Raw genomic sequence first — 22,460 nt, forward strand, 5'->3', positions numbered from 1 at the left:
TCTAGGACAAGGCAACAGTGTTTGATGCGGGTACAACCCGAAGTGTTGGATGCGACGTTGAACAGCCAGGCCAGGATTAAACGAGCGATGGTTGGATTATTAAGAAATAGCTGCACGGAAGGGTGTTTTCTTATGGGAACGCTACAACACACAAATACCATTTATTATGAAAGATGAGTTCTATTTGATCATGGTGTTCTCGGAATGCTTAGATACAATTTTATCATTTCAATTTACATTTCAGTTGCATGAAGCAGGGATGAGCATGAAAGCTATAATCATACATCATCGGGGGTTTTTTTCCAACAAGAAACATTCTAAGTGAAGGTATTTCAACCCGAGGACGAATTTAACTTGCCCTTGTTCAATATGTTTCAATGTAGGGAAATTAAAAAAATAAAACTGTTTGAGGGTTAAACACCCCGCCCATCCTCTCGCCCTAAACGTACATTTTCAGTGCGTAAGCAATGAGCACGAATTAAACGTATTAACGAGAAACTGTCAATCAACCTTTCCGCTCGATTGATCCACGTGGCCCAAATCATATTCTGACATGAAAGGTTTGACGTTGCGTGTGCGGGAAACATACGTATATTCGTTCGGACACCCGGATATACGTCGGCATCATCCGTACCTGCGGTTACCAGTGTTTGTCGATCAACAATCAAACGAATAAATAATACGTACGATAAGCTGTGGAAAGGTACAACGATCCTTCGAGAGAATGGTGTGCAGCACGGCTACGGAGAATATTATCATGCACGATTGCCCGCATTAATGATTCATTTCAGTATTATCAGCTTGGACAGCTTCTTGCTAAGGCACCGGTAAAACAATTCCTCTGCCAGGGTCTGGTGCTTACTGTATGTGTCTTGGGTTGCGCTCGGAGCTGTCGGAATGTAGGAAAACCGTGAGAAACAAACCAGACGGCTCTGTAGCACGAGGGCAAACGGAATGGGTAGCGTGGCTGGGTTGATCTGTCGTGTCGTTTTTGCCATGGTTTGGTTGCTATTTGCGTTCGGTTCTGGTGTAGAGTGGCCTCAGCTTGGGCACTGGTCAGCTATTACAGGTTCACTTTTTCATCTACAAAGTAGCAGTGCTCCTAGGAACGCAGTTTTGTTGAGATTGAAACAGTATGAGAACACAATAATTGTGCAGAATAGCATGAAAGCGGCTTAAAACTGCACACATGTTGAGTGAAAATTGAAGAAATAGTTCTTCTAGAACGGCTGTATTGATGTATTGGAATGTTAGAAAGACCAAGCTATTTTTATCATGATAGTACAGTCGTTGAAAGTACTCTACATGATGTAATATTTAGGGTAAGAACAGTTTGGTAATAGTTATATTAGTTCTTACACACAATTCACCTATGTTAAACCGCCGAAAAGCATCATTTAGCAACACTGTGCCTTGGTTGAATGGTTTCATTTTCCCCTAATTTTTCCGTTGAAACTGGTGCAATTTAACAGTGTGTGCTTTTACTACGCAAGTTCACGCCAGTCGCGGCTGTCGCGGGAGTCGTTCCTCCCTCCAACCACACTACTCCAATTTCGAAACAATACCTCACTAACGACGCACGACGTAGTTGCCAAAAATGAATGCTCAAAAGCCCAAAAAACCCCACCGCTTCTTCGTCAACGCATTGGAGCGCTTTTATCGTAACCAGAAACCTCCAACTCCGGTGAGCGTCATTTTTTTCCCGTTGGCTAACCACTTTTCCCTACTCACACACCACATTGGCTCCGCTGTCTGCAGTTCCCGCGTTGCTGGCTGATTGAACGGTTGGCTGCATTGTAGTCACCGTTTCGACATAATTTACAGCGTGTCATGAATCAAAACGGCCCCATTTTTTTTTGGGCTGTGCAGGACAGTATGTTGTGTGCTCGCATTTCCCAACGGTGACCACTCGGCGTGGTTTCGATGCAGTGACAATCGGTACCCGCATGTCCCGAAGGTTTCGTGTAGCGGATGATCGACGACGGATCGAATCTCGGGACGGTTGAAGAAGTCTCGAATGCATATTTGATCAATGTCAAAATTTTATCACACTCTCTCTGTCTGTCTCTCTCTCTGTCTCTCTTAGTGATGTCTGCTTTTCCCATGGGTTCGATCTGGGGAATGGGAAAAGGGACGATGAGGTATTGCGGTTGTCCACACGATGACAACATCAACGGCAGTCGGGTTTCGGTTGCAAGCGCCATGCCGATGAACACTCTTCAACCCTGTGATACATGGACGGGGCTTAAGCTTATCCCACCGAAACCGTACATTGGGACGGATCCCCGCCACCAGATGGCGCACTGGATCTAGCTCCTCGCGTAACACGTACAAGGATAAGCGCTGAATCGGTTTCCGTATGTTGGGGGAGCGAATGGGGACGGAAACGTGCCAAGTTGATTACCCCATATACTACCGCTCGAAACAATGGACCGAAAAGCCACGGAATGCAACACTAGACCCCGCACCGCTCGTGGCCAGCCTGGCCAGCCGTGTCGACTCGACATCAAGCTCGGTTGCACTCGGTGCATTGCTGGCAATAACGGAAATGTCAATCAAAATCGGCTCGCAAAGCCCACATACCGTATCGAACGTGCCCGGCAGGCATGGTCTGATGCAATGGTTAGCTGTTACACTCGTTCTTCTCCATCCTCCTCCCGTTCCTTACACCGTTGTCAAAACCTCAGCAAATGGAGCCTCGGCCTGAGCAGCACTTCGTTGTATCTCTTGCCGCACGGCCCGGAATAGTGCCCGGGGAGTAATGACGGGGAACGTTCGGAACGACGAGCAGCATCATGTTGTCGGGTACGGTTTGCCAAATGCATGCTAATGTTGTCGGTCGGAAAGCGTCGAACGTTGGTTTGTGCACGTTACAGAAGATAAACTCACGAAGATGTATTTTCCGGATCAACAGTGCACTCGCACTGAGCAGCATTGAAGGGGGAAACCTTACGGAGTTGTTAACAAGCCAATATGAGAAAATATTTTACGGCTCCTCTTGGCTTGTTTTGTGCTCGACCGGCAGTGCTATGGGTGCACTACAGTTATAAAGATTTAATTACTCTTTCGCCTGGTGCGGCTGCACACCGGCTCCCATGATGAATCACGTACAGGAAGCTTATTGCGTATTCTGTGCCAATCGGATGATCGGTTTTGGGAGGATGTATTGATTCAGATTCCCATGCATATCAATCGGATGTACAGTGAGCTTCATTTCCGCTCCTGTGGTTTATGACATCTTATTCTGTATTATGGTTTGCTGCAGTAGGATGATAATAAATAGTTTCGGGTTTTGCGGCTGACGAACATGTGATTTACTTTGTTCAAATTATACTGACGACAGGTATCGTGTGGAAACGAACATTTGGTTCAATGTATAGCTTCCGAGAATGTAAAATAATCCTCACTGTGTTCATGTAAACATAATGTTACCTACACGCAGTCACGCAGAGCATTATCACACCAATTAATCACTGTGTAACCAGTAAGGAGCGGTTACCTAATCGGATTTGCCTTTGGGTATAGTTAGTAACATGTTTCGCGTGATCAAAATTATTTACATTGTAGAGCGCATGTGATGATACTTCCAGTATACGGTTTAATGTTGAAACTGCGGGACGATTACATTGATATGGAACTTTGACTGAAATTCGATCAAAAGTGCAACAAATTAGGATCCGATCAGTCACATTCTAAATTTTATTACGTGTAAAAGCGTGAAGTAAAATATTCGTGAAGTAAAATCAATTCCCTCCCTCTTTCAATTCACAACTATTTCGCAGTAAATTCTCGTTTTCCAGTTTTGAAACTAGCATTTCCCTTGATTCCTTACTCGGAAATTGAAACATATATTTTATCATTTTAATACGTCCTGTAGGAAATTAGGTGTTGGCGTGATTTCTGGTAAGAAGCACTCCAAATTGAAGCGTTAGAGGTGTTTGCATTTAAGGGCAATTGAAATAGAATCGTTTGATCGTGTTCTCACGTAAGAGGTAAGAGCAGTTACGCTCCATATTGATTACAGTTTGCTCGATAGCTAGAAATTGACGTTAAAACAGGCGGCGAAAAACGCTGTTGATACATTTTTTAATGCATCGAAATAGCAGCTGATACCGTATTAAATGACGGAAAGGAAATTTATTCAGATTCAGTGTTTTATTGCGAAAAACACCGTCAGTACCTAGTTTCTCATAAGTTGCAGCATACAGGGATGAAGATTGATTTGATACAGCCGGAAGCTGGCATGCAATATCGTATGTTTAGGATGGATTTCCTATGCTTCGATTTCTTCTCGAGCGTCAGCCATGAGGCAAACCGCAACACGGAACCGCAAGGGGTTACGGGTGAGTTATGGTTTCCGCTATCTCGTCAGCACCGACCCCCAACCCCATTAATGTATCTTTTATGAATGCCCTTTTACATGTGGTGTAAAAACATGATAAGCTCGGATTGAGATTTCCGATCGAGTGCCGGAGCTTATGAGCATCGGAAGCGCTCGGTTATGAATGCACTTTCAACGATGAAATATTACCCTCACAGTACTGTTCTTGTCAGAAGACTTGGCGTGGATGGCGTAAAGTACCGTGTACCAATAGGAAAGGGTTGAACGAGCTTTTTTTGCAGCCGTTTTATTACCATTTCGTAGTGTACACTGTACCGATAGTGGTGTCAATATTTTATGATTTCTTATTGGAATTGCTTTTCGCTCCGAAGCATTTGTGAATGAGTTTCAACGATGTTAGCAAAAAAAAAAAACGTATAGAAAACAGTCCTTCTTAACGAGAATCAAAGACACTCCCATCTGTACAATCCGGGATGATAAAAATCTGTAAATCTGGTGCAAAAACATAGCAAATCGTTTCACGTACGGTAGTAAAATTCAAAAAATGTTCATTTCCTTTCTTCACCCATACTCGCCCGTGCCTTCCCAGACGGAAGGAAATATGAATCGAAGCATGTTTTGTGGTTGTGCGGGAAGAACGTTAAATCGATACCCTTCATCATCTAAACCATCAGTGCCAAAGTACGGCATCGATTGGACGATTGCTGCTTGGGACGCATGTGGAGCAACTTTCATTCGCTGTGGCGCTGTTCATCATGCATCGATTTTCGTGCTTCCATTTCTAAAGTTTTACGCCAAGAACGTGGTACGGAGAAGAAAAAGGGTGGCTCAAAAACTTCTGCCATAACGTTTTCGTTTCCCGTAGCGTTGCGGCAACTGAAGCACGCGAAAACCCTTTCCCCTTGTGTGGATGAAGAATGGCCTGCCTCTGCTGCTGCCGTCTCGTTCGAAACGAATGGTTCGATTTTGAGCAGGTGAAAATGATGTGGAAAGCCCACAGCTTGCGCCTGGAAATGCTTAACGAGCGGGGGTGCAAACTGATTGACGGCCAATTGGCACATGCCAGAATGGAGTTGGAGTAGGGAATCATCTGCAGCTAATTTGTTGCCGATAGTTGCCAAAGTAGGTCGAGGTTTTTCAGCAAAGCGGTAGCGGTAGATTGGTTCTTGTGTGGGGAAAGTTTTGCAAACGATTTGTTATCAACATGTCCTGGAGGGACACATTACGCCGCTGTTGTAGAGCGTTGGATATTCGGACCATCAAATTGGATTGGTAAATTATGAAATACATGATATTTTTGTGTAATTGTTATTAAGACCAGCTTAGTTGGCCGTATCACGTTAAACACATGCGATCCAATAATTCAAGGAAATACAAGAATTTGTTTGAGTGATTCGTTAACTGATGTCCTGTTCTGTAACTGTTCCAATGAAATTTAAGACAACAATTCTTGGCCCTAAGTTTGAGCGGTATTTTATTCTTCATCCCCAGAGAAGGGAAAATCTGTTTTCCATCCTTTTTGGGAAATTTTTCAAAATTGTTTTCCCTAAGTGGAGCACCGTGTGGGTTTGAAGGTTTTATTCTTTGTGAACAAACATTCCGCAACGATGAAAGGGTCCAGATGAAAGGGTTCTATTTTTCTTCCATGAAAAGGCAAACCTCATGCTTTTGTTGGACAATCACACACACCCATCAATCTTTTCGTAAAACGGAAAGCGGAAAAAATCGCAAGGAGTATAAAAGTTTCAAGGGTTCATACGTCGCTTGTGAAATTATGTATTATGTAAGATTGGTTAAAATTTATTTTTCCTGCATACACGATTGATAAATTCCATCGCCAATCAGAGGACATTTCGACACATCTTTTTCATCGTGTGCAATTTGTGTGTGACTAGGTGTATTCTGACTTTACCTCCCGGACTACTTTTCGGGGTGGTGTGTTTTAATCTCGCTTATCCTGCCTTTCATACGGTTTCCATTGCCGACGGAGTTACAGCGGCACTTTTTCCCATACATGACGCTGTCGGTCCGATGTGACAGTGCACCCTCCCGCTCTCTGCAAACGGCAGCACGACATACACGGAAACATGAAAGGTTAAGAGCAGCAAACGCCTGACGGCACTGGAACCGTCCGAGCCGTACCGACAACACCTTCCCTGCGGGTCAGTGCAAGAGCGAACAGCGGAAATGAAACGAAAAAGTGCACACGAGCCCGATGTACGCCACTGCAGGGTTCAGGGTTTTATGTATAGTTTTCTTTTCCGCCTTCGTTCTTTTTTTGGTACCATCACTACACATGTTTTATTCATGCAGCTCGCATGGCGAAGCTTTTGTTATTTGCATTGTTCCTGGGGGGCTGGAGCGAGCAAATGAAGCCGGATTGTCCGTTTTGCTGCTGCCAACCACATTTCAGCAGCTCTCAACTGATCAGATCGGTGTACCGCTCAGCAGCTGTTTGCGCTTCCCTTGCGTTTCATCTTCCAGCAATGATTTAATCTGAGAAGAGATAATAAATTGGCTTTAGCCGGTGAACCGCAGCTGCCCGCTGGCTGTACCACGGCAATGAAGGAAACGGGAAGGCGACAGTGAAGGAAGCAAAAGGGCAAGATCAAGGGCGAGCGCGTTGAAAATTGACTGAAAATGAACCACATTCTGATATCAGCCTGTGCGGGGGCGAAAGGAATGCACGCGGGCCCAATGGTGGAAGGCATTGCCTCGGAATATGTTTGCGGAAAAATGCCGATGGCATTCGTGGAACGTAGACGTCGATGTAGAGAATTTAAAACACGGGAGGAGCGCGATGATATCGCAATCATGTCGGTGGGCTGGGGATACGTTCAACATTCACTTAAGTTTTGATTGTATGGCAGGAAAATCACTAAAGCTCGTTTTAAATGTATTAATGAAGTTAGGCTAACGATCTATTACGTTCGACTGTTATAGTTCAACAATGATTATGGCGCTTTTATTGGATCAAAGTAAATAAATGAGGCAAAAGAAGAGTTGGAAATTACTAAAACATTCACATAGAATTTTTCTTATAAGAATAAAATCAGCTTATGAAAGTAAATCCCTTTGTAACATCATTCAGTAAATATATCTATGTGACATCATTCAGCCCTTCTTCACATAAAATGGCACAGTGTGATAGATATCCTTAATTGAATGAAAACTTTTGGCCGATGAAATAACACGATTAACAACCCTCCCGTGTCATGTGACGGCCGATAATATTATGCCCAATCTACCGCCGACGGAAAGTACAATTTATTAATGAGCATGCTAAAGTTACGCGCGCGCATGTGTGCGTGTGTGTTCTCATTAATCATATGAAGACAAATTGAAGCTATCGTCTATCAATCCTCCAAGGTCGCAGGTGATTCCAGCCGCCAGCATATGTGAATCGCGCTAGACACAGTTTACGCTTCGGTTCATTTCAATACGATCGCAAGATTGATGCGCTATACAGGACTCCTCCCCAGAAGAGGTGCTGGGTGTGTCTGTTCCTGTATGTGCTGTACCGATAAGACAGCATCTGTCAGGTAAGCTCAGGTACCTGAAACTATCTCCAGCCACGGGCTACGTTTTGTTAATTGTTCCTGGTTTCCTACCACAACCTTGGGCGTATAACAACTGTACCACCTGGTCGGCAATAATAATGATCGATTGGAAAATTAACGCATCATGGCAGCAACCGACGGTTCGGCGAAATGTGTCATTTCCATTCGATTGATTTCGACACCGACGAAATCGACCGATTCATGATGGCAGCGTATGTGGCCCGTGTGCATGCTTCAATTTTCGACTAATTTCATTTCGGCCGATGCCGGTTGACACAGCACGTCTACTTGGCGATTGGCGGGGCAGCGGAAAATGCGCCACCAACGGAAATCAAATTATTTTCCATCGATGACCGTTTCCGGGGAAGCACCCTTCTATCCAAACTCGAGACTTTTGTAAAAAAAGCACACACATTTTCAGGCTATATTTATGATAAAAGGCCAAAAACAAACCCAAATGACGGCAGGCGAAACAGGTGGAACAACCCGAACAGCAATCATCAATCAATACATATTTTGCAAACGGTTGAGCTTGTTTTATTTTATTTTAGTGCCGTTTTAATTTTTACCCATTACGCTTGGCACCGTCCGGATGGTTTCGATATTCGACGAAGCGAACGGTTCGACCCTTCCCCATAGGTACGGTGACAAATGGTGATTGATTTTTCAGCTGTCCAGTTTCGGTGCGTTATGCTTTCAGACGAATTTTAAATAATATCTCAAAAGGTTGGTTGGTAGAAGTTCGAATTCCGTTTTTTGTTGTATTGCCAGTCTTTGCTTCATTAGTTCGATGTACACAATTTGTTCTACGATTTCACAAAAAAACAAACCAACGAATTAATGTCCATTTGTTCGTGGGGTATCTGCAAAAAAAGAGGACTTTCTTTTCAAACGTCCCACCCCGATTGAAGGTTTCGTTTTCGTGCTGAGCTTTCCAATCAATCACACTTTAATGACCACCGTATACTGTTTGTTTTTAATTAGAGACTTCAAGGCGTCTGCATGGACCATCCTGTTGCGATTGTTTACTTAAAAAGGGTCTTTCACCTACGGTACGAGTTGAGAAAAAGTTTCTAGCACAGAATAACAGAATATCTCTCAAGGTTAGTGAAGCAAATGGCAAAATATACATCTTACTTTTTGACGGATGGGTTTTGCGCAAGTGTTCGATCGCGATTTAAAGAGCTTTCGTTTACGCATCAATCACCTTAAAGCACCTTCTGCCATCGCAGTGATGTGCGATGTGTGTTCGGCTGTCAGATTAAACTGCTCACAGCAGCGGAAGCAGCGTGGCGGACGAGCGTATGGGACGATACTGCTCGGTGGAATCTTCCGGTTCGATTTGATGGCTTTTCAAAGGAGAATGTAAAGCATGGCACAAGCCGTCGGATAATGCTTGCCGGCTCGGGCAAAAACGTTGTTGAACGCTTCACAAGGAGTGAAGTTTTCTTGTGAAGTGTGATAAAGAAAACACTCCTTTTTGCGTTCTTTAGCGCTTTCCCGTCCAACACTCCTCCCGTCCACCGTCAAAGGATAATCGAAAATCCCATCCACGAGCAGACGATTGGTTTACAAGATTTTCGCCGTATCTTCCGACGTATCACGTGAGGTCTGGGTAGCTGTGAAGCAGCAGCGAAAGGCAATGAAGCGAATGGCGATGGAAGATGATCAATCGGGGTGGTTTCCCCCGTGTGCACTGTCGATGAAGGGTGGAAAACTCATCAGACACAGTTTATTGCTGATTGACTGTCAATGTCAAAGTGTGTGCCTAGCGTGTGCAGTTTTTTTTGCGTTCCTTTATTTACAGATCAACACAATCGAACGTATTTTATGTACAAATCAGATGGAAATTGAGCCAAAAGCCAACCTGCGCCCGCATACTCACACGCGGCATACATTTTCTCCATCCATCAGTGAACCATTTTATTCAACCAACTGTAAGAAAGCCGTCGAGAAGCTATCAAACTGCGCGACTCTTTCCATTTCCTTTTTTTTTCGTCCATCAATTCGGCTGCTCTATTCTCCTTTATTTTCTATTTTTGGGTTAGTTTCGTATTGATAAAAGCTTGGCATGTAGGGTGCAGAAACGAAGCCAAAAGTTCGCCGCAAATGGCTTCATCGTTTCGATCTCTAGCTAATATTTACGCGACCACAAAATGGCCACCAACCAGCGGTTCGCTAAAGCCGTGCTCGTAGTCGACCAAAAGTGAAAGTCAAATAAAAGCATCCAGAGCTGGCAAACAAATTCCACCGGACTCGGTTGTACCAGCGTCGTTCTACGAACACAACAGTTTCACCACTAGCAATGGCTCAAACCGTCGGCCGTGCAGTGAGTTTTTAAAACAAAGCCACCTCACCACGGATAGAGCATTTAATTCCATAGCAGAAAAACCGCAAACATAATCGTATGATTGTTTTGTTTTCTTTGATTTAACATATGCAATTTATTTAATGAGCAATGTTTCCTTTGAATTGGTTGGATTTTGTTCGGGCTTGGAATTATAAATGAGCAAAAATTATGTTAAACATTCATGAACATTGTGGGGTAAATGAATCATATTTTTGACTTCAAAAGAAATGGTTAATGAGTCGTACATGGTTTGAAAAAAGCAGTTAATGTTTTTGGTAACCTCAATACTACCAACCTTGAAGAATGTGGAAAATTGATTTTGAATGTTTTATATGCCTTAATCAACTTATTATATTGGCATCTGATACTATAAACTTCTAATTATTATTAAAATGTTGTTGTTTTTTTTTTACTTGATTAAGTCTCAGTTCATGTTTATGTGCATGTTTATTTGTCTATCGATGGACAGTAATGCCCTCTCGAACAATGTTAGCAATATTTTACAATGGATGCACTAACGTAGAAAGTTCTGACACAGTCAAATGTTTTACGAGAATATTGGGTAATTATTTTTACTCGCAAAACTGAGAACAAACTGCGTACCTCTAGGGAACTTCTGTGAAAAAATAATTAAACCAGCAAAAGAACCAAGTAAAACAACAATACAACAGCAAAATTTGCGAGAAAATACAGTAATGACCAGTTGGAGCGACCATCGTTCCATCCGCACAGGTCCGCCATGGATCATGCAATGAGTTAAGCTGACAAAAGCAAATATTTACTCAAGCTTTTGCTCCTTCCACCGCTTCGGTGCAGTTTTACTAGCGCCACGAGGAATTCCACGACCATCGCATCGGCACACTTGGCATGGGAAGAGTTTCCCAATGGTTGACGCTAGCAGAACCGACCCGAAATCAATTAGAGACGGGCGAACAGGCGGCACCCTCTGTTATTGTTAGTGTCATGTGCCTGCATTCCCGTGACGAATTTCGATTCCAGATGAGCGACAAAATCAACAACTTCGTTTGCCATCTTAGTAGCGTCTATCGAGCCCCGTTCGGGGATTCGCGTGTCTCACTCAAGCACACTCACTCACTCACACCTTTCTGCCTAGGGGCGACGGCATTTTGCGTTTATTTGACTAGTCACTTTTGCGGTGCCCGGAGGAAGTTTCCGATGAAGTGCCAAAGTGGTATCGGTGGTGTCGATGATAAGGAAGATCGCATTGATCGCGTGATGCTGTTAAGCAGGTGGCAAACGGCAACGCAATTAAATCATAGTTCTCGCTTTTCCGAAGGCGACGGTGACAGTGTTGGATGGGAGCATGCTTTACTTGGAAAATAGCTTACAGCTGGTTGTCTTTTCATTTTACTTCTTCGTAAGGGTTCTTTGGGGGTGTTCCTAATCGAATTCAAGCTCTCAGATGTGTTTGATTTCTTCAATGCAACAGTTATGCAAGTTAAAAGCTGATTTAGTAAATGGCGGTGCTCAATAACGAATTAATATGCGAAGTTTGCTGTTAACACATGACTGAGCTGAAAATTGGTAAATTTGCATTCGAAAGGAAATAGATTCGTAGAATCTAGAAAAGCAGTATAATGTGAAATCCGTTGTATTGTTGCTATGGAATAATTATACGCTATTCATAAACATACTTCACATAAAAGCAGAAAATGTCGGAACGGTTTGATGGTAAACAAATGGTACTTCATCAATTATACACCAATGAATTATACGTAACGTAATTATTAGTTTGCGCCAAATGTACCTGACAAAACTCTGCTCCTAGCATAATATGTAGTTCCAGGAAACAGCGTATGATGTTGCTCTTAAAAGAAGCACAGTCGTTTCGACGACGGCTAAACATTTAGCTGTTCTTTAGCCAGAAATTCTGGTGATTGGATACGAATTTATTGTTTCGTATTCTCAAAGTTCCGGCTGATTTTGTGCGCGCTTTGCGTCCTAACTTAGTGACTCAGTTTTAGAGACTTTGATTCTAGATGAATTGCAAAATTTTGCAGAAGTCTTTTGCAATTTCGCTTTGAGCAATTATGATCACAGTCTTTCTTTGATTTCAAAACTATATAACTTGAATGTCGAGTAAATTTTGTGAAAGATTTCACTTTTTAGATCGACTACCAACTTTTCGTCTATAAGCAGTGAAACACTGGGCGTCTCCACTATTTCACATAAAAGCTACGTTCAGTTAGGCGTCTCTTTTTCGGCTCATTTCTTGTATAACATTTAGGCTCTAGCCAATTAAGCTCTTCAAAAATAATAACTCTTAAGCAAATCTTTTCATCAAAACTACGTTAACACTTTTTTTAATTGCTTCTTATCTATATTTAAATTACAGAATACATCGCACCAGTGAACCGACCTCTTTGGACGATCCTTCGTCAGCATGACGTCTCCACTACCACTGCTGCGCTCGTTTTCGACCGAAAACCAGAACCGTGACTGGAGCAAGCGGTTTTCCTTGCGCATCAAGCAGAAAAGCAGCAACGATGGCAAACTGGTAAGTACCGATGCGAAAGCCAGCTCGGTCAGCTCCGCTTTTTTGGTAGGCCGGCTTCGCTCCTACAATTCCCAAGCGTAACCTGTCTGGCCCTTGAGCCGGCTGCACGTCCCTTGTAGTATGTGTATGTGTAACAGATTGGGGAGGGAGGCACTTTCACTGACGCACTCCTCTCTCCCTCCGAATCATTGTCTAAAGTTTATAGCATTCTCACATGGCGCACGCTCACCTGTTACCCTCTGTTTCACTTTCTTTTCTTTCTTTTCATTTGTGTCTCTCCTGTGTTACGTTTTCTCCCGTTTGGTGCAATGTTCCGAAACTCCCAAACGTACCACCGGCACATGACTAAAACCACCACCATCACGAACACCTCCAACCCTGTCACCCATCGACCCGGTGCACCGCGCAGGACTTTGCCTCGCTGCGCAAGAATAAGTTCGCACGCCGCTGCTCGTCCCTTCGCCAGCAGCCCACCGAGCAGACCACCTCGAGCGTCACGCTCGAGCTGGAGTCGGCCTCGCCGGCACATTCCATGACCATTCACGAGAACAGCTCGCCGAAGAAGCCGAAGTGGGAGGTCATCGAACACTTCAAATCGAACGTCCGGGGACAGGAGTCGATCAGCAGCAGTCTCATAGCGGTAAGTAGTTCCATATACACACACACACTAGCGGTTGTTGTTTGTTTGTTTTTCCCTGGCCGGAGGGTCGTTCTGCGATGGCTGCCTCTGTTACTAGTGCGCAGCTAGTGGCTGCTGGCGGCTTGTTTGTACAGCAAACCGATATGGTAGTAGAAAAACTCTCCCTTCCCGATAAAGAAAGTTTCTCCCCGAGCACCCGAGCACTGAGCACTACGTAAGCAAACAATAACAAAGTATGATTTATGCTCTATTGGACAGTTGTGGGAGAGTTTGCGTTGCCGGGCGGCCTCATTTGACGCTGACTACCTGAATGAAGATTGAGTGTCCTGCTTGAAGAAGCTTATGATTGTGAGGTGATTGTGAAAAATAAGAAAACTAAGCAACAACTGCCACTGAACGAACAAACGTTAATTAAAATAAAAGGTACGATAAGGAGTGCTCCATAATTGATGATCCTTCAACGTAAAACCTCCGCCACCATCAACGGCACGTGTGTGCGTGAGTGCTTTCGCGAGATGAATTTCAATGCGGAATGGGGAAGGCTGCCGATGATCAATCGGTCGTGATGAAACTTTTCCTTCCTGTCGGTGCGCCAAGCCACAAGCACGCCGATTCACTTCCCCTGCCAGCACCTTCCATTTCATTCCATTTCTCGCCGCACGAAAGTCAATGTTGGACGTGAAATTCCGCACTGAAATCGGCGATGCAATCGTGCGTAGAATATTTCCACACGCTTTTCCATCAGATTTGTACCGTTTGATTTCATTCACCTTCCTACGACGCAACGACGTAGGATCGGTGTCGCTAGCATTCGGCAGCAGTCAGGAGACACAGGCGCGGTTTCGGTCGAGGAAACGTAATGGCAAAACCGGTGCCGTTTGAAGCGTGCCGTTTTCGTATTCAAATTTAATAAAATGTAACCGATACCGAACCGACGAAAGGATACGCTGTGGTGGCTTTTGTTGATACGTTGGAATGTGATGTGATGCGGAACGAGATAGTTCTATATGCGTATATATTTAGCTCAGTATTTGGCGTGTAGGTTGCGGCTAGGGCATGGAATGTTATGAAAGTAGCATCGTTCTTTTTCGTGAATGGAAAATGTTTTATCAGTGCCAATTTTATCTAAATGGTAAGATTGATCAGGTTAAATTTATGCAGATGTTAAACAACATGACACTAAAATTCATGGTTCGAAAGACTTTGCTTAATTTATTTAACATATAAATTGTTATACACGTTTTTCACTATTTTGTTTAGCACGAATTGTCAAATCTAAACCAAAGGGAATTTTAATAAATCACGAATACCAAACCGAATGAATATTTTCAAAAATCAAAGAGGTCAAAGTTAAACACATTATATTAAACGGGAGATTTTTTTTTAGCCAGTCAAAATACATCATTAAAATCATTTTCGTGAGCGACGAAATATACAGTACACATTGCAAAATATCTTAATAAACCCTGTTGGATTTAAAATGGAATACAATGTATACATATCATAAAACTTTCGTATTGGAACACCTTTCCATCCTGAATTTAGGTCAAATGTTATATCAATTATCATGTGAGGATTTGAAAACATTAAAAAAATCGTTTTAGAGTAGGTCTCGTCACTTCATTCCCCAATTTCATGTCACATGTAATACACATGTCTTTATGCTCATCCTTTCATTGACTTACACCGAACGAACGGTAAGCTGCTTACACAGCTTTAGTTTATCTTCCTACCTCTGCTATATAAAACACCATCAACAACGTTAAATCAGTCTATCGCCGGGCGCGCTTACCAGAACAATCAACTTGCACGAGCACTTTTCAGTCGGAGCATTTCCCTCCAGCATCTAACAGCGTAACGTTTTCGTGGAAGCGAGCGAACACTTACCCGTACGTTCTACCCAGTGCTAGTGCGCATCAAAAGAAATCCCTCTCAACATTGTTGGTTTTATCGTGGGCAAACTATCTGCAGCTATTAGAGCTTACAGCAAAACCGAAACCGGGGAAGCTTTGAGCCACGTCGCGTCAACCACGCCGCTCACCGTGGCCCGCCTGCCCGAAGGCAAACCGATCCAACGACACCTTTCAAACGACATGAACACACACAGGCAGGCACGTGCGATGCTGCGCTTGGTCCACCTAAGCAAACTCCAAAGCGCCCGTACCCATGGCAACCGTAGCAAAGCGTTGCTTTTGTTTGCTACCTTGGCAGAGAGCGGCAACTATCAACCAGCGGTGTGCGATTACGGCGCTGCAACCGACAAAGGCCGTGCGGCAACCAAACAGGAGATTGGAATCCGCTTTTCACTTCCTTTCCACGCGGTCACACATGCTTCCCGGTTGGCTTGTCGAGTGTCACGCGGAAAAGGTGTCTTTATTCGAGCCGGTGCTCTGTGTGTGTGGGAGCATTTATGACTCTGGTGCAAAGCGTTTAAGGCAAGTAATTGTTTTATGCACGCGAAGCGATAAAGCGTGTTAAGGTGAAAACCTCCGGCCGACACGCCGTCATCGCTCCCTCCATCCCGGACAAGTGGGATCCGTTTTTGTCCCGAAACCTTGCGTAGGTCGGGATGGTTTTTACGCTCAGAAGCACACCGTGTCGGCGGGATCGGTACGCCCAGTTGCCAGGACAATCGGATCGGCACGAGGGAGCACGATTTTGTGTTTGGCGGTGTACGTCGGGAACATAAAAGTACAAGCCAAGCATTAAAAGTAGCCCGCTATTGTAGGAACAGAGCGTCTTTCCATGCATGACACTTCATCCCACGCGTCCCAACGTGCACAGCTATTGATGCGCGTATGTGTTTGTGTCTGTGTGTGTGTGTCATGTGGCAGCATGTCCACATGTAGGTTCCATCTATTCTTTATGATGGCGTTGGAGTTTTGGTTCTATTGTTGTTGGTGTTGTTGTTTTTTTTACTGTTTGGCCTCTTCCGACGCGCTTCATTGTCAGGTGTGTTTGCAAAACGGTTTCAGCACGCTACATTCCAATCCATCGGGAGGGCATATGGGGGCGAACATTGTACAAAGCGAAGCGTCAGCCCGGTTCTGTACGGTGTGTCGCCAGAGTTTTCATTTCAAATCAAGTCGCCCCAAGTCACTCGAAGGAAGCAATTCCGGTAAGTCGGCAGGTCGTAAAGCGAACAACGCTACGCATACCGTGTGATGTTGGTGCTATTTTTATAATCCCTCTCGGCATCATTTATAATCTTTCTGCGTTGCTTCTTTTTATTTAGTGTTTGTTCATGGTGGACTACCCATAATGTCCGATTAGATGCGCAACGGAACAGACACGCGGTGCATAAAGCTTGTCCGTTTTTGTTTTCGGCAGCGCTCCGACGGTGCGTTACATTGCCGCCATTCAGGCGCTTAACTTTCCGTCGCTTGTGGTTACAGCCGGTTTTGAGGCGCGCGCTCGCGTGTGTGTGTGTGTGCGTTTGTGTTTTTGTAGGTTTTTTTTGCAGATGTTGTTGTTTTTGTTGAAGCTATTGCTATTACGATTCATAAATGCAGCAGGAAGCGGTGTAGAAAATTGAGCACCGAATGGAAGAAGCGAAGCAATAAAAGTCACTCAGCCCCATTTCGCTGAGTGGTGTTTACCAGTGCCGCCGGAATCCACAGCGCCACTTCTTTAAGTATACTTTTGTGGATTATGGGCCGCTTCCTCTATGCTCCCTTGCCCTGGCATTTCTTCGTTTCACCAATCACAAAACGTTTTACTGTTCAATTGAGGGGCCTGTGCTGTTTGATCGTGTTTATCCAAGCGCGTCGCGTCTTGGGCCATTTATGGATGCTACTCTTGAATTTTATAACAACGAAAGTAGCCATTTTCGGTGCGGTCGGTAAAAAAACGCCGACAACCAACGGCACTTTTGTGCCGTGTTTGGGCGACACTGCGAGGGCTAGAATTACGAGGTAATTACGAGCTTTTATTGCATCCGCCGCTTGTGTTTCGCCTAGAACTTTTCGTTGCATCGGACGGGAAGCCAAGCTTGCCTTTATTGTCATCGAAATCTCGGTGTAATTAAGGGTAATTAAATCCCCAGTCAAAAGTCGTTCCTGGTGCCGTTCGACCGGGTCGTAATTGTAATTAAACCTCTCAACTATGAAACAATCGTTTGATGCAGAGAGGCGTAATCATGGGAATTAGTATTTTGGGTTGCTTTTAATCACATTTTAGTACCGGTAGTGGCTTGGAATTTTAAAGTTAATATTTGGTTTGATTCTGTGCTTGATATTAATCATAGCGAATTGCTAACAAAAAACTAAATTTCCAAACAACTGATACAATCCAAGTTTTTTTTAGTTGTCTTTAAGGTATATAACGTTGGAAGTGAAAAAGAAAACTTTTAGTGTTTTGAAAGTTTTTTCTTCTTCTTCTTCTTTGGCACAACAACCTTTGTCGATCAAAGTCTGCCTGTACCACTAGTTGGATTGGTTTTCAGAGACTTATTGATTGCCCATAGCAGGATGATCAGTCCTACTTATCGGGGGAGGGCACGGTCCATTTGGAGCTTGAACTCATGACGGGCATGTTGTTAAGTCGTACGAGTTGACGACTGTACCACGAGGCCGGCAAGCTTACTTGAAAAAATAAAGCTACGAGTCAATAAATCTAAATCCAGTGGACGTAATTTCTGCTTTCTGATGTGTTTTTTATGTTTTCCAGGTACTATTTCAATGCTTGACCGGTTGCATCGATCTCCCGGCCAACCTAACGCAGCGATGTAGCAACTTTTCCCACGATCTTCATTTTCGGCATCATTTGAAGCTTCTTGAAGCTCAGGGTCGTAGGCCAATCAGAACGCGGCATTCTTTCGATACCCTGATTTTTGACTAATAGTGCCGCTCAATGTCCGAGATGGGGTGCCGTTCTTTGATCGCGCACGCTTCTGAAAGAGATTGTTTTACTTTTTTGGCCATCACGTTTGTAATATGTCTGATAGAATGGTCAAGATTTGTCTGCTTACTCATGGAATACTATTATTGTACTATATCATTACATTACTGTATTATTATTATACTATCATAAGTTAATGAAAAATCTACAATTTTTGTCCATTTTTTTATACAAACGATATTGCAAGTTTACTTTTCAGGATTGTTGATAAAACAAATCTCCCAGAAATATAATTGTTTCACCACACACAAAAAATCCAGAGATTGCAAACATTTTCAAATTTCTGTCTGTTGCATGGTCTATTCACAATCCAAAGAAAATGCTTCCGTAGAGTGTTGCACATCGGTGTACGTGAACGTCCTTCGCATTACTAAAACCGTTCTAGCAAATCCGGTACATACAGATGCTAGCAAAAACACGAAAGCAACAGTTTCCCCGGAAAGCTTTCCCCATTCCTTGGTATGTGCAAAAATTTTAACTAGCTCTCTATGACAAGTATGTACACAATTTCGCACCACTTTCCTCCGGGCTATAAGTGCAGCGAATGAGAGCGAAGGATGAGTGGAAAATGCACTGAACATTTTGGAAATGAAGTTTTCCATTTTTTTTTATAACATTCTCTTTCATGCTGTTCTTACTCTTCCCAATACAGCTAGCCAGCTTCTGCAGTTGCTAACGAGAATGTTCAGTGGCGTTGGAGCTACCATCATTCGCCGCTACCAATTTGCTTGGTACGATGCAAATGTTGCCGCATCCATGCACATACCTTACGCGGTGTAGTTTGCCGCCATTTTTGTTCCATCCTGCAAACTGGTAAACGAAACACCGGCGTAAAGAAAACTAACGGCGCACGCTAATGATGATAACGCTGTTAACAAGGAGCGAAATCAGTGTGATGAATGGGTTTATCTTTCCATTTTTCTTCTTGCCTGTTGCCAAACACATTCTGGGTGCCGTTCACCGGGTCACGTTAAGTTGATTTTAAGTGAGCGACTATATGGTGAAAGTGGTTAGAGGACTATCCACTTTTTGTTAGTAATTGCAATGTAGCTTCTCTGTTTTGTTCTTGATAATAGAGTAGGTGCGTCTAGTCCAGTATTAATTATTAATTTTGGGTGAGTTTTGACCTACATACTTCATTACCATCCGGTAATGTTCTTTCCTTGCCATGAGCGCCTCATCAAACGTAACTGCCCTAGTGATCAAGTGTCATAAAAGTAGCCTCCATAACCGAATATTAACAGCTCCGGCAACGGCAAGGTCGGTCGAGTTCACTGTTCCAAGGACAAAACAGTGTCTTGAGGGATTTCAATGGATTTTTTTTGCTCTGTTTGGAGAGCGGAGGGACTGATGAAAATTATTCGCCAACTCAATTTAGCACGTTGGATTAACTTTTTGTGTGATTTATGAAACATTTAACGATGTCTCGGCGCGAGCATGGCGTAATTCCTGTGCCCGTTCTGCGGTGCAGCGGATGCCAAGCAAACCATTCATTACCCATGCGCTGGATGACTTACTGGGATTAGTTGTGTCGCACGTTCTGGTGTCTGACTAAAGAAACAAAAAAAAAAAGCACCAAAACCGTACTTTTTCTATTCCTGTTCTCCCGCGAGATGCTTAATATTAGGTCAACCGTTCATCGAGCCATTTCAACTTTCGTACAAATTTGATAAGCTTGTTTTTGTTTTACTTCCGACGACTAACTGTAAGCATGTTTGATGATTCTAACTTCTTTCGTTTCCCTTTGGTACTCTCGGCAGGCCGGTGTGACAGCGTTCAACCTGGACGATACCACCTCCAACTACTCCGGCACACCATCGATAAGGAAGAAAAGCTTCCAGATCTACAGCGGTGCAGGTAAGTGGACTGGACGGGGCGGAATGGCAGCTCCGTTTGCTCCAAGAATTGGGCGAAGCAAACAATCAAGGACGTTCATTTGCGCTGCCAAACCAGGACTGGCGTTTGTGCGTTTTTTTGTTCTTTTCTTTCTCTCTCTCTCTCCTCTGGGCACAACGGTGAAACGACGATCCTAGGGGATGAGGCGCTTGAAAATTTGACGAATTTCAGGTTCGTTAAGACATTCGCTTTCACGTTCGCCAAGCCAGGTGCTCTCCAGCGGGCGCCCCTCGGTACACGGGACCGGGACCCACCGGGGAAATCATTATCAAATTGTTTTAATCATAGCTGTTGCCTAATTGAATGCGATGGAATTATCGCTTCGCAGGATAATAATTTCTGTTGAGCATCTTTTTTTTGCGCACGGCCCGTAAGCAGCACTCCCGGAGCGGTTCGAGTTACGCCGTTGCTTGGCAACGTCGTGGGAATCGAGTGGAGTGGAGTGCTCCCGAAGGAACCGATCGTTCGGTTCGATGCACGCCTGAATGTAGACTGGCTGCTGTTCTGTTTTATTTTTATCCCAGTTTCCGTTTCCCCTTGGTACAAGGTGAAGCAAGCAAACGTATGCTACTCCAGTGAACACACGTACAGCAACCTACATCATTACATAGCGCACCGAGACACCGAGCTAGTTAGCATGCACGGTACCAGCTATTGGGGAGGTGGTTCGTGCTGTGGCATTAATTAAAAATTCATATTACATTAATTAATACTAAACCATCTGGTACGGGATATGTATGTATGTGTGTGTAAGTTGCGTCAGTCAGTGGGTAGCACTGGCAGAGGCTCCGGCAAGGTGACTGCAATTAGCAAACTGATTTTTGTAGCTAGCTTTCCAACCAGTTCAGCTTTGAGCCTGAACGCGGCTTCCAGCCGGGACAGGAAGGAGATACATATGTAAATCGAGATTAAACTATCCTCTACAAGCTACACACGTGCAGGCATGTACACTGCCACACTAAAGTATTCATAAACGGCACATTTTCATGCGCCAGGCAGGGCGACCGATTTAGCCGAGGCCGAGTCGAGTAGCTGAAGGTTAACACGGTGGCTTTCCTTTTGTTGTGGAAATTTTCGGCAGCTTTTTGCGTAACAGCTTACCCCCTCGCCGCTCTCAGTCAGCTGCAAGGACGTCATCTTCACGCGCGACTGAAAGGTTGTTAACACCGGGATGCTTGCCATCAACCGACGGTTTATCGCCTAAGCCAGGCGCCTGTGTAAAAGCTATCAGCAGAAACCCCTTTTGATGTGAGTATTTACTCTTGCCCGGAAGTGCGTTTAATCTCTCCCCTTTCTCTGTGTGAGCTACCCTGTCCTGTCAGCAGGTTGTTTCGTGGTTAGACACACAGTGAATGGTGGGCCATGCGTGGGCCATGCAATATATAAAAAGGGCAGCATTTATTGAACTATGCCATGGTATGAATATTTACAGCCGCTCGAAACGCAATGGTGCGGAAAAGAACCTTGCACGCCCCTTGTCCGGGGGCCAAGACGGTATGCATCTTCGGGGCTTAGGGGGAGTTTTGTACAATCGTGTCGTACAAATTGGACACGACGAAATGTTTGCTCAATTTGCAATGCATGACATTGTCGGCGTGATACATTATTAAATTGTCCTCTGTCCCATTTCCAACCGGTTCAGAGCGGACGAAATAAAAGAAGAAACAAGAGTGGGTTCAGTTTCACCCCTTTCTTTTTGTACTCTTTCACACAGCCATACTGGACCATCCACGTTGCCGACCCGGTCGGTTTGCTCCTCGGGTGTACCGGCAAGAGATTGCACAAGCTCCGCCGCTTTCAATTGTAGCCAAACTGTCCCAACAGTCATTAGATGACGGTGCTACAAGCAAACATAGTGTCATGCGACACGTGCTGACTGGGCGAGCACCATCCAGCATTCACCGGGTGGAAAGTTTTCCGTAATTGAATTCATGCTTGCTTGCTTGCTCGCTCGCTCGGACGCTTCGCTATTGTCGTGCGCGGGATGCGCTTCGCTCGACGGCTGCTGAAAGTATTGACTTGATGCTGTGTTTGAGCTCCACAGCGTATCACAGCGTACGACAGACGTACACATACACACGCCCAATCGGATGATGGTTTATTTCGAACCATTACCAATTCCGTACGCTTCTTCGAATGCATTCAAACGCTACTACTGTTCATGGTTTTGTGCGCTCGTTTTACCCTCTGTTAGCGGTAAGCATCTCCTCCCGGAGGCAACTTCTTTGAAGTAAAGAGCGCTGTAGGTACAGTAA

The 22,460-nt window shown here is 44.2% G+C and overlaps 1 protein-coding gene across 7 annotated transcripts in view; it reads left to right on the forward strand.

The window, feature by feature from the left end:
- LOC120947574 (adenylate cyclase type 6) overlaps positions 1 to 22,460 on the forward strand; it is a 78,654-nt gene that overhangs the window by 25,688 nt on the left and 30,506 nt on the right. For 5 of the 7 annotated variants that reach the window (XM_040363009.2, XM_040363011.2, XM_040363012.2 and 2 more), the window contains 3 exons: positions 12,609 to 12,770; positions 13,180 to 13,410; positions 20,070 to 20,166. In XM_040363009.2, the coding sequence (XP_040218943.2) occupies positions 12,657 to 12,770; positions 13,180 to 13,410; positions 20,070 to 20,166 (442 nt within the window). In that variant the 5' untranslated portion in view covers positions 12,609 to 12,656. The remainder of the gene's footprint in view (positions 1 to 12,608; positions 12,771 to 13,179; positions 13,411 to 20,069; positions 20,167 to 22,460) is intronic. The other 2 variants (XM_040363014.2, XM_040363013.2) reach the window with 1 other exon arrangement.

Source organism: Anopheles coluzzii, chromosome 2 (genome assembly GCF_943734685.1).
Source record: "Anopheles coluzzii chromosome 2, AcolN3, whole genome shotgun sequence".
NCBI lineage: Eukaryota > Metazoa > Arthropoda > Insecta > Diptera > Culicidae > Anopheles > Anopheles coluzzii.